This window comes from Apus apus, chromosome 4 (assembly GCF_020740795.1).
Source record: "Apus apus isolate bApuApu2 chromosome 4, bApuApu2.pri.cur, whole genome shotgun sequence".
In the NCBI taxonomy this organism is placed as follows: Eukaryota; Metazoa; Chordata; class Aves; order Apodiformes; family Apodidae; genus Apus; species Apus apus.
The window spans coordinates 100,408,234-100,426,859 of NC_067285.1; the positions used below are offsets into that span (position 1 = coordinate 100,408,234).

The window sequence follows — 18,626 nt, forward strand, 5'->3', positions numbered from 1 at the left end:
GCATGTACCTTTATTTCACCTAGTAAACTGTCATTACCTCAATCTTTAGTTCTTGCTTTTGCCCTTCTGATTCTCTCCCCCACCCTGCTGAGGGAGAGTGAGCAGGTGACTAGGTGGTAGTTTATCTGCTAGGCAGGGCCAACCCACCACATGAAGTCAAAACATTAGCCTCTAGAATAAGGTTCCAACAACAGCAGTGGGGAAAATTACTTCTCTGCTGTTGCGATGGAACTTCAGGATTTCCTTCAGGACACCAGTGTTTCAGGTGGGTCCTTCCAAACTCCTAGATGCTAGAAAATAATCCTAGAATTATTTGCTACATTGTTATAAAAGGAAGAACAAAAGTTAATGGCCTTTTATTTGACTGGTAACAAGTCAGTACTGTGATTAAGATAGCTTTCTCCATTATTCTAACAAAAATGGTTTGGAGACAAGGAACAGGAGTTCCCAGTGATCCTGGTTTTGGGTGTTAAGCTTCCACTTTATGTCACCTTCTTAGTAGAAGTTAGATGTGTTTTGTGTGAATTCTAGTTTCCTCTTCTATAAATTGGTTCTGGTTCTGAAGGTCTTTTGACCCCTTCTTTTTCTCTGTTTATTTCATTTACCCTGGCTCTTACTGGATATTCTACTCTGAGTTGGCTAGCATGCTTTCCTTTAACAGTGAGAAAAAGTGTTTACCACAGTGAAAACGTGATGTGGCTTTACTAGCAAATTCAGCTAGTGGAAATACCAGATAACTTCTTGGTGCACTCACACAACTGGAGAGCAGGTTTCCAGCGTGGGTTTTTATGTCAGCTGTGGCCAGAATTACTGTCCATGTCTTAAATACTAGGCAGGTCTAAGTTGGCTAATTCCTTTTCCACAATGCAGGCAAAATTTAGCACCTTACACAAAGAAAAAAAGCTACTACTTACTTTTCTGTACCCATCACAGATAGTCTAGAGGGAGGTACTTTGGGACCAGATGCCTTGGTCACTTTTGCAGGAGGGAGGATGCGGTTAGCCTTCTTTTAAACATTTAGCTTGGCCTCCATAGTCTCGTGCTTGGTGAACCTCACTGGTCCTGTTTTACTGGGTAGTTTGTGGGGAACAGCTGGCTAGCAGTTCCTCCCTGTTTTATTAGGCAATGTAGTTCATAAAAGTTGCGGCCTTTGGTTTAACCATATTCCTGTTTGGAAAGTCTTGTTCACTGCAGTGCCTGGGCCAGAGACATTTACATCACTGTAATCAACAAGCACTTAAAGCAGTTATTCCTTAAATGACCTTAGGTTAGCAGGAAGCAAGATGGAAGGATGCCCTTCCAAATGCAAGGATTTCCAATGTGAGTAGAAACTGGTTTTTACACGTATAAAAACAAGTGATTATTTACCATTTCCACTCAGTTGTCAGTCTAGTCAGCCACATTAATCACTGAGTCTGACTCAAGGCACTGTAATCAAGCCGTGCAGGAGAAAAGACTATCTGGTAAAAACATTAGAGATTATACCGATGAAGAAGAAAGTTTTTTTTATTTGCAAATCTCTAGTGCAATTAAAAGTAACAGCTGCTTTCTACTCTGCACCAGAGCTGAGTGGCAAAATCAACACAATAACACAAGTAAACAATTTTTTTAACACACAAATTCCACTTTTTCTGGCAGCAATTTTGCTTTACTTTTCAAGAATGCTTTCCTTGTTCAAACAGAAGTGATGGCAATTTCCACCTTGAAGAAGAGGACCCAGCTACAGAGACCTGAAACAGAAAAATGGACATGAACAAAACACAAAAGGAAATGAATATGTTTGTATAAGCACAGGAAGAAAAAGCAGAACAAAAATTAAAATAATTACTTGTTTTAGTAACAGAGGACACAGCTCCCGTCCATCACCCTGAGCAATGTGTTGTTTCCATCAAGCGCTGAAGAGGACAGCACAGATGACTCACCGGCTAACGACCCTGCAAGGTTGCAAGCTCTCACACATGCCATTCCTTTTTCTGTCAGCTCAGAATTTCACCTCGTTCAGCTTGATTTGCACCTTTCTCAGAGTCTGGGAGAAGAACATGGTTATGTGCTACGGAGGCAGTTATTTTTAGCTCTTTCGTAGGTGCTTGCATGTAGGAAATGCAATGTTATACTACGTTCTAAGAAATACACACATTCACAAAAGTCTAGTTTGTATTTGTACAATTTGCAAACCTAGTAGACTGTGTATGTCACAACTATTCAGTCAGGGTAACTTGAAAATAAGGGGGCAATGAAACCAAAACTGCAACTGTACTGTTTCCTTTTCAAACTGAAACTGACTACTGACAGTTGTTTTCTAATTAAACTGGAATAAAATGGTGGGAGAAAAAAAAAAAAAAAAAAAAAAAAAAAAAAGTATCTCTGATTACCAGCTCAAGACAACAGCAGAAACAAAGCAATGGCTCACACCAAAAAATGTGACCAGGAGGGGGTAGGGGACATACATCTTAAGAACTGGAAGGAGGCTTTTGGGGGGTTGTTGTCTGATTTTACATTACTGTGCTGTCTTCTGGGGTAGTTTCCATTCATCTTTCATGGTAGTCAACAGCAAACATTCCTCTTTAGCCATACCAAGTATTATTTGTAGTCCCAAAATTATTCTTTAGTAATTCTTTAAGCCTACGGATGCCATATTGAAGACAAACTGTTCTTTCTAGATTGTTGACACATTTAGATGATGGCAATACCTTTTAATAGGCTCAGGTAGTTCGCGGAAGAAAAAATAATATAATCTAAGAAGAAAATTAAGTTTGGGGAAGTGTATTATAACACACACATCTCTCTGTCATATTTCAAATTACAATACATGTAGCCTGGGGAGCTGGAGCACCTTTGTCTCTGATTATTCTGCTTTTGTACACGCAGCCTGAACCTGCCCAATTCTCATCTTGGGAGCTTAACAGAGCCTGCTTCTCCCCAAAGCACCAGGAAGCTTTGAATTAATATTTTATGTTCTTACTTAATGTGATTAAGGCAGAATTGGCAGGAATATGACCAGTCCATCAACAGTGGTTTATCAATCATGTATCTGCCCTGATGTGAGATGTGGAGCTTTTTAAATGTCCAGTGTCAATTGTACAACCGTTCAGCATGTCAGAAATCACAAAGGGAAATTCCAAGTTTGTCCCTGTTGCTTTTCCTTCCAAGAAATGGTGTTCAGCTGAGCCCTGATGCTGATTTTGTTGAAGAGAACTTGCAGTATAATTAGGCTAAAAGATGATTTGAAGTGGAAAATAGCTGATGAGTAACACAATTTATTTTGAAGTATGATGAAAGTGACAAAGATGTGTGTCTGGTTTTCCATTAGAAATTAAGATATTTTCAGCTTCCCCCTCCCCCCCACTTTTTTTTTTTTTCCCCCAAAAATGTCATTGGGAAAGCATTTGGCCTCAATTCTGTGAACACTTCAATACATGAGTAATAAGAAATCCTCTTGATCATGCTGAGGATTGAGAAAATGGTGTAATTTTAATATTGGAAATTTCTGACATAGATTTTAAAAAGAAAACCTTGAAGAGACTGAAACAGAAATTATTTCTATTCAGACATTACGTAAGTTGTTCTAAAAATTCTTAGCTTTATATTGAATTTATTAAAGTACATCTATACTTTAAACAGCTTTAGCTTGCCTCTTGCTCAAGTTGTAGCAAAAACTTTGCCCAAATAATTGTTACCACTGGTGATATTGGAAGGATATGTCAAGCAGGGCTTGTAGAGATCTGGTACTTTTGGATATCTTTACTAATGATGGAATCATAGAATGGTTAAGTTTGGAAGGGAACTTAAAGATCATCAGGCTCCAACCTCCCTGCTATAAGCAGCGACACCTCCCACTAGACCAGGTTGTACAAAGCCTCATCCAACCTGGCCTTAAACACTATAATGACTTTGTAATAGAGAACATGACTCTTAATTAAAAGTTGCAGATACAACAAGTTAGAAGGGATAGCATGCATTACTGAGAACAGAATTATAAACAAAATAATATTGACAAATTGTGCAAGTAGCCTGAAATATAGGATGAAATCCAATGGGGACAGGCAGAAAGCACTAAACAGGATATAAAAATATATTAAATTCTGATAGCAGGAGAGGATCCAGGTGCTTTTATTTTAGTAAATCAGAAACAGGATGAGTCAACAATGTCATACCGTGAGGAAAGCAAACATCATACTGGGATATATAAACAAGTTTTGTATGTAAGACACATGAATATGTCAGCTCTACCCAGGACTCATAAGGGCTCAACCAAAGCACTGTATCCCAGTTTTGGCACACCTCTCCAAGGAAGTGGAGAGGGGCCAAAGGCAAGCAACAGGAACAATCAGAAGTCTAGAAAAGTGAACGAAAAGGAGTTGTTTAGTCTACAGAAAAGAAGCCAGACTAAAGACAGGCTGACGGTTTTTAGGTATGTGAAAGGCTGCTGCGAAAGAGGAATTATAAACTGTTCTCTGTGGACATTGTGCGTAATAAAATAATGGTTTAGAAGTCACTTAGGGCCATGCAGACAGGTTTTATTACTAGTTGCCTATATGGGTAGAAAGGTCTGAGCAGATCACCTAAGAAAATGGCAGTGTCCCCGTCTGGTGGGCTTAGGAGCACGTCAGGCAGAGTTGTCCATGGGGGGCCACGCGGCTGGACTCAGCGTGGTTCTCAGTGTGGTGTTTGCTCTCTCTGCTAGCATGGTTAACAGCATAAAACCATCTTGCCGCTGCGCAGAACCCCAGCTGAGAAAGGGACCTGGACGCAGCTGGAGTGAAAACAAAGCCCCCCGGGTCAAGCGGATCATCGCCGCGAGGAAGCGGGGCCTGCTCCCAAAGGACACCTCTCCGGGATCACCCGGCTTTTACCTTCCCTTCCCCAGTTTCCAAGCCGCCCTCCCGGAGGCCCGAGGCCGGCCCCGCTGCCCGGCAGGCCCCGCTGCCGGCCCCGGCCCTGCCCGCCCCGCGCCCTCTGACCCCGCGCTCCTTAGTTACCGCGCGGCGCGTCACGGGGGCTCCGCGGCCGCCGCGCCGGGCCGGGCCGAACCATCCTCCCGGGCGCTGGGGGGGGGGAGAGGGCGGGAGCGAGGGCGTCGCGGGTCCCCCCCGCTCGCGGCTCTCGGGCTGGTCGCTCCCGCCCGCGAGCTAACGCCCCCCCCGCTCCTCTCTCCCGTTGGTTTCGTCCCGCGCGGGCCATAGCGACAGCGGGCGCGCTGAGGGAAGATGGCGGCTCCGGTGTCGGCACCGCTGCCGGCTCCGTGAGCGCGGCGCTCGCTCCTTCCCCTCCTCGCTCCTGCACCCCGTCCCTCCCGGCTCCACGCCCCCCCGCCCCCCCCCCCCGCCTCTTTTCCTTCCCCGCCGGGGGCGTAGGGACCATGTCGGACTCGGAGGAGGAGGACAGTCCGGACCGCCAGCTCAAGCTAGTGGTGCTGGGGGACGGCACCACTGGCAAGGTCAGTGCTGGCCCCGCCGGCAGGGCAGCGCCCCGCTCCTCTCCGTCTCCGCGGCACCCCGAGCCTCCTGCGTGGCCCTCCCCCTCAGTCCTCCTGCTGAGGAGGGAGCAGCCCGTGGAGGCTTCCAGGCTGTCGCGGTACCGTAGTCGCGATACCCGGCGGCGTGAGGCTGGCTGGCTGCCCCCTCGGAGCCCCCGCCCGGCACTGCTCCCTCTCCGCAGCCTCCCCCGCGTATGTGGGGCGCGGGCCCTGCAGAGGCGGGACGGGCGGCCGCCGGTCCCCGCCGGCAGGCAGAGGTGGGCGCTTCCCCGGGGAGCTTCGTTCCGCGGCCGCTTATGTCTTCGTCGTGCTCGGCAGGGAAACCTGACGTGGTTTCCGCTCTCTTGCGGCACCCGAGGAGACTGGGTCGGCCAACGGGCGCGCACGGCTTCAGTCCGCTGCTCCTGAGCCTCAATAAAAGGAGCGGCTGGTATCGGAATTCCTGGGGCGATGCCTGGTGTGGCGTTTCCCACGTACCCCCGTGCGCCGCTGCCCGCACCCCGGGGCCGGGTGTTGTTCTGCGGAGCTGTCGGGACAGCCCCGAGGTGTTCTCGGGGCGGGCAGTGCCTGGGGCGGGGGTCCGGCCGAGCACGTGCGTTCCCGCTTCCCGCCTAAACGACGAGCGGGGAGCTCTGGTGAGGGGGGGGCTACAGGGTCGCTTAATTTCGGCTTCGGAGCTGGTAAGCACCTGAGCCGTTTGCATCTATTTCAGAGTTTGGAAACAGGCTTCTGGGTCCATTTAGATTTTGTTCGTGACTTTTTACGTGGTTTTTATTTTCTTTCTGTAATCAACGTAATTAACTGCAATTTTTCAAACGGTTTGTTTATAGGCAAGCTATGCTTGTCTTTTTAAAAGAGAAACTTTGAATTATTCAGACCAAAGAAGGCAAAAGATGCTTTCTTACGCATGGCAATAGTCACTGATTTTAACTTACACATGTGAACATCTGTTGCAATATGTAGCCTGAATCCTTATCTGAGATCCATGCTAAAACAGTAATTTTATGGCATATTTGAAGAGTACAGTTTTTCCTCTATCATTAACTTGAAAACAGGGGGAGGCAGAATATCTGCCTGCCTCACAGTTCAGATAAGAAGTAGAAATATTGTTGGAGGTGGTTTAAATGAGCTGCCTGCCATTAAAAACCTAAGCTCTTAGTGAAAGTACATACATGATTTTACTGACTTATGCAAAGCTCTGTGAAGAAACAAAACATATTTTGTCTCCAGTGATTCAAAACTCAGTCTCAAGTAGTATTGTATTCATCTGATTCAGTAGATGGGCAATTCCAAGCGACTATGTGATGAGAGCATAATAAATGCACAGGATTGACAGCTGAAGTGCTGTTTCTCTGGTAGCTTTCCCCAGGAGTTTTCCATTCAAACTGAGGAATCCTTTCACTACTGCTGTTCAGCACCTTGTGGCAAGACCTCTTGCCAAACATGGATTTTCAAGCATTCTTGAGTTTTGATGTATATTCCTGCTGGTTTTCCTACCTCTCACATGGGAGCTGCCACTCACTGAATCTCCTGCTGGCTCTAGGAATCCTGTGCTTCAAGTGTGGTTTATTTTGCATGAGCAGCAGCTATGCTATGATGGGCTGCTTTTCCTCCTATCCCCCCTAGATGATGCTGTAATAGAGACTTCTTCCAGCCATCCTGATGGCCTAGCAGCAAACACTTGCAAGAATAGATTTATTGTAAAATCTTGTAAAAATAAACTAGTGATTTGGTCATGGAATGGAAGGATAAAATGTACCTAGTGCTATTTCAAGCACCTCAGAAGACTAAATCGTTGAGGTTCCTCTCTTTTGTTTGCTACTCGTTCCGCTTACTTGTTGAAACGTGTATGTCTACATGTTTTCAACTCTAAATAGCCTTCCTCTCACATCTGGTTCACAGCTGGTCTTTATGCACATGAATACTTAGCCTCTCATTTACTGTGCAAGAGGTTGGATTTTCTCTTCCTCTGTCACTGGGATCATTGGACAGAAGGAGTGTAGGAAATAATGGAATATATTTTTGAAATACTGCATTTTGTGTTTAGTGTGAGATACTTGCATTTGAGTTCTCTCCACTGCTTCTCCCTTTGCCAAAAAAAAAATTAAAAAATCCTTCCTCTTTGCTATCTGGGGCTGTCTGGTCATCAGTTCTCCAAGGGGGAAAAAAAAAAAAAAGTCTTTGTGAATCAGCTGGCTAAAGGTGAAAACTTTTATTTTTCCTCACCCCTTGTTTAGAAGCAATGTGATTCAGGTTTTGTGCAAGGGTTGGTAGCATTTTAAGAACAAATTAATGTCAGTTCAAGCTGAGGGTAATGTATGTGTTTCCAGTAGCTTGGAATTGCTCTATCCATGAGGCCAGGGAGGGATGTTGTACTTCTATTCATTTGTTTTGTGGAGTAAAAAGGTAGGAAGGAACGAGAGGAGTAAGCCTGAGTAGACTCTGAAGAAGTATTAGAATAAAATAGAGATGATAAAGAAAGATAAATTGTTGAAAAATTCAGGAAGACAAGATTATTAGTATGAAGATAATAACAGAGAATTACTTTAATGAACTACACAAACTAGGAAAACAATCTGAAAAGAAATCGGAAGTGGGGACAACATGACATGAAAAGAAACAGCAATTATTAATAGCAGTTGGCTCTTTGATTTGAATTACAGGAGGAACACAGCCTCATGCATCTAGGTTTAAAATTAACTCACTTTTTCCCAAGCCAAAATGATTTTCCATTAAAATAAGCTAGCAATAACTGTATGAGTTGAAAAAAACCAACATTGTGATCCAGGTATTTCTACTTACGCTATGCACAAATTGGCTTAACATTGGAGTATATAATGTTGCTGATTTGAGATAGAACTAATTCTGATTTGCTGCTGGTGAAAAAGGTTTTGGGCCCCTGGAAACAATCTTGGAGCTATTCATGGGAAGGAAGGTCCTGAAAAATAGCGGTGTGGTGGGCGCAAAGCAAGCACGGTTCTTTCTGCTGTCTGTTGCAGCTGGGGGCTCAAGGATGGTATCAGAAACATGCTACCTTTTCCTTCTCTTAACAATGGTTGTTAAAAACTGAAGAGTGGATGTTCAACCTGGTGTGGGAACTTGCAGGAGCCAGAATATAGACTGGGATACAGAGTGGTGTCCTGCTTGCTTTAGGATTTTTTAGGATGCCAGATTTTTAAGCATTTTGCCAATTCTGGATCTTGCTGTTACACATGGGCTCAAAAACTTCAACAGCGTTGACAAAAACATTGTTGTCACTGTTCAGTCTGGCAGATGGAAAACTTCATCAGGTGTCCTGCGCAGACTGGTCTAGCTTCATAGACACATGTCTCATGTCCAAAAGTCTTGATAATTTTTTTCTGTTTGCAGGGAACAAAGTTTCATCAGTGATTAGGAGTGGGGTGGAAGGACACCATCTTCAGATGACAGAACTACTTCCTTTATTTACAAAATACTTCACCTCCCTAAAGTTAGACTGATCTCAGTGACACATTCTCTGTGTTGGACAGTTACGTGGTTTTATGCTAATTAAAGCATTTTGTTATTTAGCCTGGTGGGTCTCTTAATTTTATCTGTCTCAAAATCCTTGCTGGTAGGGGTAGACATGACTGAGGAGACAGTGTTGCTGTGCTTGGAGAACAGCATTGATGTTCTAGAAGTGAGTGAGGAAAGGGATAGATATATGTTGCTTTTTAGAAAGTGGATTCTCAGTTGGCTGGTAAAGTTGGTACATGAATGGAAATTTGTGGCTTCAGAACTGTATGTTTGCATCCCATTGAATTTTGATTTTAGTTTTTCTTACAGCTATAGTACCATGGCATCGCTTTCTGAAAGTTCTTCGATACGGTTTGACTCAAAGAAGTATCATAGGCAGGGTTTTCTCTGAGTTTCCATGTTGTCTTGGTAAGTAGTCACTGTCATTCAGAGCTGGCTATTATTGCTTGTTCTGTTTGACTTGTCTACTACTATTTCATAAATATTGTTTGCTTTTTTTTCTGTATACTCACTGTGTAGGTGCTTAGGAACAGCTTGTTAGCAGTTTATACGGTGAGTTACTGACATTGAAAAATAGAAGCAAAAAAAATAGAGCAAGTCTTGCCTCACCTTTGAGGTTTTGAGGTTGATTTGCATATTTGTTGGCTTCCGAACCTTCCCAAATATCCCATTGTATTTTGCACTTAGAATACCATAATTTTTCTGTATTATATGTTATTGCTGTCTTGATTGCTGTATGCTAGTACTCAAATACTTTTTTTTATCTGAAGGAGGGGATTTGTAACACCAACCATCAATAGTGTATTGCTCTTCAGAATAGCATACGTTTCTGAGAGTGGTGAGACACTGGAATAGGTTATCCAGGGATGCTGTGGGTGCCACCTCCCTGGAAGTTCTCAAGGCCAGGTTGGGCAGGGCTTTGAGCAACCTGGTCTAGTGGAACGTGTGCCTGCCCATGCAGAGGGGCTGGAACTAGATGATCTTTAAAGTCCCTTCCAACCCAAACTATTCTATGATTCTATGATATGAATGTTTTCTTTTAAGTATTTAAGACAAATATGTGAACTTGCCAGACTGGGTCTAATGGAAAATCTGCTGTGAAAGTTGGTGTCCTGGTTGTCTTAGTAGGGCTATGAAGGAACAGGGCCTTCCTTATATCATACTAGCTCCTAATCTCTAGATTAATGACTGAAATTTCATGAATGGACCATAATATTTTTTAAGAAAGAGTAATTTATCAGTTATTTATTGTGACAGCTACAGTTCTACTGAACTTCACTTATCTTTTACATAGATTGGACTCAGCATGTCCTTACAGGCAGAACTGTCATGCAGAATATTTTATGACAAGCATGGCAGAAAACGATTCTAGGATTGAAGGGAGTATTTGGTACTTGAGGTACTTGAATATGCATTGACATAACTTCTGTTGACTGTTGTGGAGAAATTTGAACTGTTGTTCTTAGTATTTTGTGGATAAATGTGTTTTCTGTGAATAAACAGGGGATCCTAGTCTGGTAATCCAACACTTTCCTTGAGTTCTAACATTTATTAGAAAAAAAATGTAAAAAGGAGTTAGTCAATGATTTTACTCTGTAAATTCCTTTGCATTCAAGAGCACAGTAGAAGAAAACTGTTAAGGAGAACTATGTCATGCTTTTGATTGTTTACTGCTCTTATTGGTTGGCTGTTAATTAAATGTATGTTGTTTATTTTTATTAACACCCCTAGAAGTCTTCAGGGAATATTGATTGTCACAGAGTGATAAAGCTAGTCTTTACTGAGTCCTTTAAACAAGCGGGTGGTTGCTTATTTAATGGGGATCTAAATTAGTGTGTTAGAGAATACAGAATACTATGATGTAGTCAGATGATATTTTAATCCGTACTCGGGGTACTGGTTACTTTTTTGTAAAAGAAAGTTTCAGAAGACTGCATGGTGTATTCCTGAGAAGTTTTGTAAGTTCATGACAGATTAAAATTAACATCTTTGTAAACTCAACATGCTAACTATTGTGATTAAAATAATTGATTCTACTGATTTTTTTAGTGCAACAGCCTTAATCTGTACTGAATTTTTTTTGGTGCGTGTTATTAGTATTACTGTCACATAGCTGTAGACAGAAGAATCTTCTCAAGATTCATCGTCTGTGGTCTTCACCCTTTCCACAGTGATACAAATATGTAAGCATACTCATGCTATTTCTAGTTTACTTGCTTGTTTTCCCCATTTCTTTGTTTTTAAACCTCTCAAGGCTTCAGTTCAGTGAATAAACTATGTTGCCATAGTCTCCAGTTGATTTTTTTTAAATTACTTCCTAAACATACCTTCTCATATCAAAATACAATTTTTATATATATATGAGAAAGTGAATATAAATATGATATAGAAACAAGAAAACTGTAAATCTTTGTTACTTACTTCACTGGTAATTTAATAGTTGTATGAATAGGCAAAAATGTATTCTAGAGTTGAAGCTCTGGTGATCATGTTTTCTAAGTTACCTTTTCTTCCTGCGTACATTTGATGTTATAGCAAAATTTAGATCTTTGTTATAACTGTTCTAATAATAGAACTTGCCTATTTTCATTTTTCAGAACTATTGGTGTTATTTTGCTATTGTACTTTTCACTAAACGTGCTCTAACAGCAATTTTTAATAACAATTGGTGTTACTCATCTCTTCAGGTCTTGATTAACAGAAAGCTGGCCAAAACATTTCTTTCTTCCTCATTTTCAGTCTTCTCAGACAGTATAAGGGATTTGTGAGGTTGTTTGGCTTCCCGTCCTATATGTAAAGATCTGTTTATCTTTTTTTTCTGCAATTACTTTGTTTTTATATTTTCACATCATATCAACAAGAGATTTGTAAGTGTATGCCACTCATTTAATATAGGATGTATTTAATCTGTGACATTAATTTTTAATATAGTATTTAATTTTTTTCCCACAGTGCAAACTTTTGTATTCTCTTTAGTTGAACTTTTCTTCCTTTTCACTTCTACCTTGCATGGAGAACTTATAATGGTAGTGAAATAATATAAATGCCTCGCTTAACTGCTTTACGTTGGTTAACTGCTTTATGTTGGTTAACATTTAGCAGTATGTAGCACAAGCTGATTCTTTATTAGGTCACCAGTGTATTGGTCTACTTTCATAAATCCACAAAATATCAATTGAAGAAATAAGTTTCAAAAGTTGTGCTTAAATGATTGATTCTGCCAAACTGCATTCTTAACATGAGTAATGTATACAAGGAAGTACTCTTCCTATCTTGAACTTCATGTAATCCCTGATCCTGAAACTTTGGTACATAGTGGCAGGAATCCTGCCACACTTAGGAGCCCCTCTGGGAGTTGCATGGTGCAGATCTCTGTTCCCTGCCAGAAGGTTGTTCTAGGAACATGGTCTTCTGCATCAGGGAAGGACCCTTGTTTTGGAAAGGAATTATTTTTAAAAATAATAAGCTCTTCAGTTATGGTTAGTGTCACTTAGATTAGTGTCAATTTAAGTGTACTGATGATACCTCATTCAAATCTGTGTAATATTTTGTAATATGAATATCGCAGAATCTTTGACATGCAAAGGAAGTATGTGCCTGGCTTCTTGCATAAATTAGTAGCCTTTGCCACCTCCTGTTTTATGTTGAAGTTGTCTGGAATGCTTGTCAGTCCAGATCCATGAACACTGTCAGCATGCTTTGATTTAAAATTGCAGAACTGTATTTCATATTTCTGGTTTAACATTGCTGTGTAAAATGACAACTTAATTTGGTATTGTTCTGTTTTAGACATCCTTAGCCACACGTTTTGCCCAAGAGAGTTTCGGAAAACAGTACAAACAAACCATAGGACTGGACTTCTTCTTGAAAAGGATACTTTTGCCAGGTAAGGGAGCTGGAATGAACAGTGAGAGGCTGGGCAGCAGTAAAACTTGCAGAAGCAGATTCTTCAGAGTAATGTATACTAAATAAGCTTAGTACAGTCCTTTTTATGGCAAAATAAATTAGGTTATTCAGAGAAAATTCTGTTACCGTGTTCTTGCCAGTTGACTAAGGGCTGTGCATTTGCAACTTAGCTCTTTAAGTAAAACACTGAATTCAAATTAAAGGAATGCTATCAATGTTCATGATTTCTGATTATCTCTACTTGAGTGTACTCACTGTCCATGTGGGTAGTGTAACATACAACAATGAAATGAAATGTTAAATATATTATTTGAAAACATACGTATGTTTTGAAAGAAACTTTTTTTAAAAACATGAAATACACAACTTGTATTTGAGTTGTGTGAAAGAAGCATAATGCAGCTATGGAATTGCAGTGCTCTAATATGTGAATGCTGTTTTATGCAAGGCAGCATGAAATTGCTGGCATTTAATAGACCACTAAAATTTAGGGTCCCTCGGCACTCATAAAAATACAGTTTGAGCATTCAAGATGTTTCACTTCACGACGGCAAAGAAGCTATTTAGATGCCAGTTGCAGCACACTGCATGGAAAATGCAAAAGAATAATGAAAAAAAGAATTGCTGCTGGTAGAAGTTTGTCTCTGAACCATTGGGGGTTTGAAATAAATATTTTCATTGATTTGTGGTTGTTCCATTTCCAAGTATGAAAATATTTAATTAAATGCATTTTCATCTGGTTTCAGAAATCAGAGGAAGTTAGAAAAAAAGAGTGTAATTATTAAAAATTGTAGTGAGATTTGGCAAAGTTTTTGCAAATTCTGTCGTTCTGTCTTTTTTCCTTGTTACAAAGAGGGAGGGAAGCAAACACAGAAGTTAAGCATTTTGGCTATAATCTGAAGTTATAAGAGAGTATGTACAGTTCTCGAACTTATTTTGTTAAAATTATATTGCAAATAATTTCTTTAATATGTTTCTGTATTTTCTTAAGTGAAACAGAGTAATCTTTTAAGACTATTCCTGCATTCAGTCTGTTTGACCATTTTGCTGTACTTTATTTTAGTGTCTGGTGAGTGATAAAGTACCAAATGTTAGTGCTTATTTCTCCATAAAATCAAGAGAATAATTTTTTTATTGTCCTGCTCATGCCTCTAAAAATACCAGTGTGCATAATATTTTACAGCAATGCTTGCAAGTGGAATGTGTACACAAATCATGCAGTGTGCATGCTGAGAACTTGTATTTTGCAAGTTTTTTTTCCAGCTGTTAAGCATGCAGAAGGTATTAGTACATGACTGTGGTTCTAAATATCCTTGTTGAGTGGAAAAGTTGGAAAATTATCAACTATTGATTCATTCATGTTTTACTTCTAGTTTATTTTGTAATAAAATCAGAATGTAGATGAAAATAGCACCAAACCAGAAGCAAAGTCTGTGTATCTAATTTCCTCATTTATCACTAACAGAATAGTAACATTTGTGGAATATATTCATATTCAGGAAGAAGCATTTCTCTGTAATTTGTCATTCTGTTTTTGCCTATGCATATATATGTGCTATATGGATTTATATGTTTTGTGGGTAAGGTGAACTGGTCATGGGGTGGGAGAGGGAAGGAAGAAGAACAGGGATGGAGGTAAAATTTCTAAATACTAGAATGGGAGGCATTATTTAAATAAGTGGATTTTTTCTAATTTCTTGATTAGTTCTGGGTTTGCAGAGCTGCTGTGTTAACTTGAAAGGTTAATTCTTACTGCTGCACAGAAATGATAAAGTGTATATGCTTAGGAAAAAAGCCTCAATTTCTCATATTTAGTCGGAGGATTGATGAATAACTATAGTTCAGTATTTGACTGTTTTCCTTCTTAAAATGTAAGCAAAGATTTCAGAAGTTAAAATTACTGATTTCTAGAATTGCACAGAACTTTACATTAGGTCACATTAGAAATGCATTTTAGCTTGTAAACTAAACTGCTGTTTTACTGGGGGTTTTGGCTTCTTTAAAATAAAAGGCGTTTTTCTGTCTAGTTTTAGTAACTAATGCAGTTTTGCCATGAAAGAAGTAAATCTTTTATATGGTAAAACAATGTGGTTTAATACAAATAGTAAATCCTTTGATTGATTTTGAATGATATGACTTCCAGTACTCGAAATTCTCTTAATGCAGTTTGTTAGAAATGTTTTTTCAAATGCAAAGCAATTTTAGTGTATTTATTGATGCAGTATCTTGTATAGTCTGAATGCAACCACGGTGTGGACGCTGATGCTTAAATAGTGTATCTGTTAGCCAGAGGGTCTGCTGATAGAGATTCTTAAGAGACATAGGTGAATACTTTTAGAAGGGTTTGTGGGTGCAGTCCAGTAAACAGGATTCTTCTGTTAAAAGGATTTTTTTTTTTTAAGTCATCAGTGCAAAAAGTGGCAGACTCGTGTGTTTAATTCCGTCTTGGTTGAAGCACTTTAAGGTTAACCAATGCACCAAGTGTGCTTCTGCAGGATCACTACTGAATCAGCCCAGTGGCTTCAGTTTATACCAGAAGCAATCTAGATACTTGCACTGTGTTAGCTCAGTTTTTTTTAACTCCACACTTGTGTTTTCTACAGAGTAAAACAGTTCTGTGTATTGCATACTATTTTTGTGGGGTCCTTCAGTTATTTTTATTCATATATTAACCTTGTTTCTAAGAACTGCCTTATTATTTGTGGCTTCTTTTTATTTTGTTATCTTTCTCCAGTTTGTATGTGCCTCTTAAATCTATGAAAAATATAGAAGATTTCAAACTCTCTGCAGAAAACTTCATGTGCTACTATCACAGCTCATAATTTTAAGAATTTGCTAGGCAAATTGTCAGGAGTTTTTTCTTCTGTCAGAATAATTCTAACATTCTTCTTTCTCCCACAAAATAAATCTGATCACAAAGCAAATATTACATGACCTAATTGAAAACAAAGCGAAAATGAGGCATTTTGCACTGGTCTGCATGAATTTCAGTAGTTATTGAAGTCTTAATTAGGAATCGCTTCATCTTAAATGAGCATTCCAGCCTTTTTTCCCAAGTTTCTTTTTTCTTTTGTTAGTGGAGGAGAGTAAATCATAATAGATTTTAAGTTGAACAGTCACTGTTAGACCATTTAAGCTTCCTGCATTAAAGTTTCTCAGATAATTTCAGTCATTCAGATACCAAGCCTCGTGTGTTGTGCATGATTCCTACTCCTAGGAAAAATGAACTTAGAAACTTTTTAAAGCATTTGAACACAGTATTAAGCATCTGAAAATTCTAAGGTTTGAAAGTGATAATATTTAGAAAGTTGTGTTGTTTTTTTTTTTCAAATAGCTGGCATGAAAGACATGGTAAATTTCCAGTAGAATGCATACAACCAGGGGAAGGCTAGAGCACTGCAACATCATGAGCTTTTGAGCTTGTTTGTTTTATATACCTACTGGGGATGCATAGTCATTTCAGATTATGGATTCACTAGTTTATCCAAGCCAGATGCTTTATGGAAGATTTTCCTGCATTGTTTGCAGTCACTTATGTTCTAAGCTCCAAAAATAATTCATTAATACATAGTATGTGCACTGTGAAAGCAGATAAACTTTTTATCATATGAAAAGTTGCCTTTATTGAACTGGAGTGTTTATGATGTATTTACTAAGCTTCATGTTGAAATTCTTAATCTTAGTATTAGATAAAAATCTGCGTAGCTTGAAAGTGCTATGAATAGTTTGTCTCACATTCATCTCTGTATGTTTGAGACCAGAGCAGCACTTTGGGAATCTGTGCATTTAACCAGATTAAAGCAAGATACATCATAAAAATACGATGTGGTATATTTAGTACCACAAGTGACACGTATTCAGCTATATAGTTCTAATTTGCTGTTTATATTCACTGAGTGTTGGGATATGATTCCATGGAGCGCACTCACTTGCATTACTAGTTTGAGTGTGTTATATCTGATAACTGAATAGATCACATTGTGTAAAATAAGATTGTAAATAGCATAAAATAGTTGATTTAAGAGTGTATCTTAGCAGCCAAAAATATTGTGTACTTTTTTACTTGACTGTCAATTGTTGTGGAATTTGTTGCAATTTTTTTTTTTAAATCTAGGAGTAAAATTAATAAGCAGTTATGACTATTTGTGGGTATGTAGAGTTGTTATTGTCATGTAAGTTGCATGTAGGTTAGAAAAATATTCATGTTTTATTTATTGTATTAGAGTTTGGTGCTTTCAAGTAATCAAAACAGTTTTGAAAATGGTTCTTACCATGCAAAGTGACCCAAATGATACATTAATATGTTTGTATGCATGTGGTGACATACATTGCTGTGTGTATGTTTAGTCTGTGGGTTTCTCAGTTATGTATGACTTGTAGGATATCAAATACTCTGTTTTTACACAGATTTTTTTGTTACTTGGCTTTCAAAAATCTCTTAACAGTTTCAGCATAGATTAAAGGCTGTTTAGGATAGAAAGGAAGATCTGTTATTGGTGTAGATTCTTCAAAGATAAAATTATGTAAATCGTGTCCAATTTAGTTGTCTGCTTTTGGATAGTGGGTGGAGGAAATAATCATAGCTTGCATTCGCAACTTAGATGTGTGTCAGCATTTCCATTTTTTAATCCATCAACTTTATAATTCTTTATAGTACTAAGGGCATCACTACCAAAATGCAGTTACTGTGCAGATCTCCTTGCTTCTAGATTTGTAAAGAAAATTTGGAGGGAGCAGAGGAGAAGGGACATAGAGCATGAAGTAGTGTGGTTAAGTTGAAATTAATTGTGTTACTTTTCAGTTACAAGTACTGTGCTATAGAACTTTCTCTGTAAAGTTTTATGTGTTTCTTCAGTGAAGTATGTTATATTATTTTTAGTCAGGAATGTTATACTTTCTGCAGTTCCATTTCTTTTCTGTTCATATTAAATATGTTAATAACTAACCATAGCTTTACTGCATCTTGTTGACTTACCTGGACACAAGTGACTTTTTTCCAAATGATAAAGCCATCTTTCTGTTGAAGTTTAGTCACTATTTATTGTATACTTGTAAAAAGCTATTGCTGTTGGTATGCTAGAACTGTATTAACTGCTGTGCTAATATATCTGTAATTTTATTTGTATTGAAGTTTTCCAGGATATACAATATCTGTATAATTTTCTTTTTCAGGAAATTTGAATGTTACTCTTCAAGTGTGGGATGTAGGGGGGCAAACAATAGGAGGCAAAATGCTGGATAAATATATTTATGGAGCTCAGGTACAGTATAAATTATGATAATTTTATCAGTAGTAATTACATAAAATTCACTGAAACTTCGCTCTTAAAATTGCATATATCTTACAAATTGTTATTTTGTATATCTGGAAGGTGTTGGCTCTCAGCTTAATTGATATTAATATGCAAGTCTTAAGTTTGGTTTGTAGTTAATTTTTTCGAGCTGACTTAAAAAATAAAGCAAGGGTGTGCATTTGTAGATCTGAGTAATTCTCAAGAACATATGTATGTTTCCAGGCTTTGTATCTTGAGTTAAGAAAAGCAATCATAGTAAATGTAAAAGCTATGTGGATATCCACATGGTAGATATAGTGGCTGCTTTTAGAACAGATGCCTCCTGGGGAAAAAAGTCGAAGGAGGAAATTAAGAGCAATCCTGTACCATTAAACTCATGCATGCAACTGGGGTTATAAGAGGGCAAACAAAAGAAGGCAACTAGGTAGCTAAATATTTTTGCAGAACTCTTATCC

At 39.1% G+C, this 18,626-nt stretch overlaps 1 protein-coding gene and 1 long non-coding RNA gene across 10 annotated transcripts in view; one reads left to right on the forward strand and one right to left on the reverse strand.

The window, feature by feature from the left end:
- Positions 1-948: 948 nt before the first annotated feature.
- LOC127384866 (uncharacterized) lies at positions 949-5,080 on the reverse strand. 2 transcript variants are annotated; one of them, XR_007889522.1, is made up of 4 exons: positions 4,980-5,080; positions 4,563-4,753; positions 1,829-2,026; positions 949-1,730 (listed from the first exon to the last, which is right to left on the reverse strand). It is a non-coding gene; the product is annotated as an uncharacterized LOC127384866 (long non-coding RNA). The 2 variants fall into 2 exon arrangements; XR_007889521.1 differs by lacking the exon at positions 4,980-5,080 and having other exon boundaries at positions 4,563-4,914.
- A 105-nt stretch (positions 5,081-5,185) lies between these two features.
- RAB28 (RAB28, member RAS oncogene family) overlaps positions 5,186-18,626 on the forward strand; it is a 69,295-nt gene continuing 55,854 nt past the window's right edge. For all 8 annotated transcript variants that reach the window (XR_007889351.1, XR_007889352.1, XM_051617874.1 and 5 more), the window contains exons 1-3: positions 5,186-5,437; positions 12,761-12,857; positions 18,050-18,138. Coding sequence is in view for 6 of the 8 variants with exons in the window: in XM_051617874.1 (XP_051473834.1) it covers positions 5,360-5,437; positions 12,761-12,857; positions 18,050-18,138 (264 nt within the window). In the remaining 2 variants the exon portion in view is untranslated. The remainder of the gene's footprint in view (positions 5,438-12,760; positions 12,858-18,049; positions 18,139-18,626) is intronic.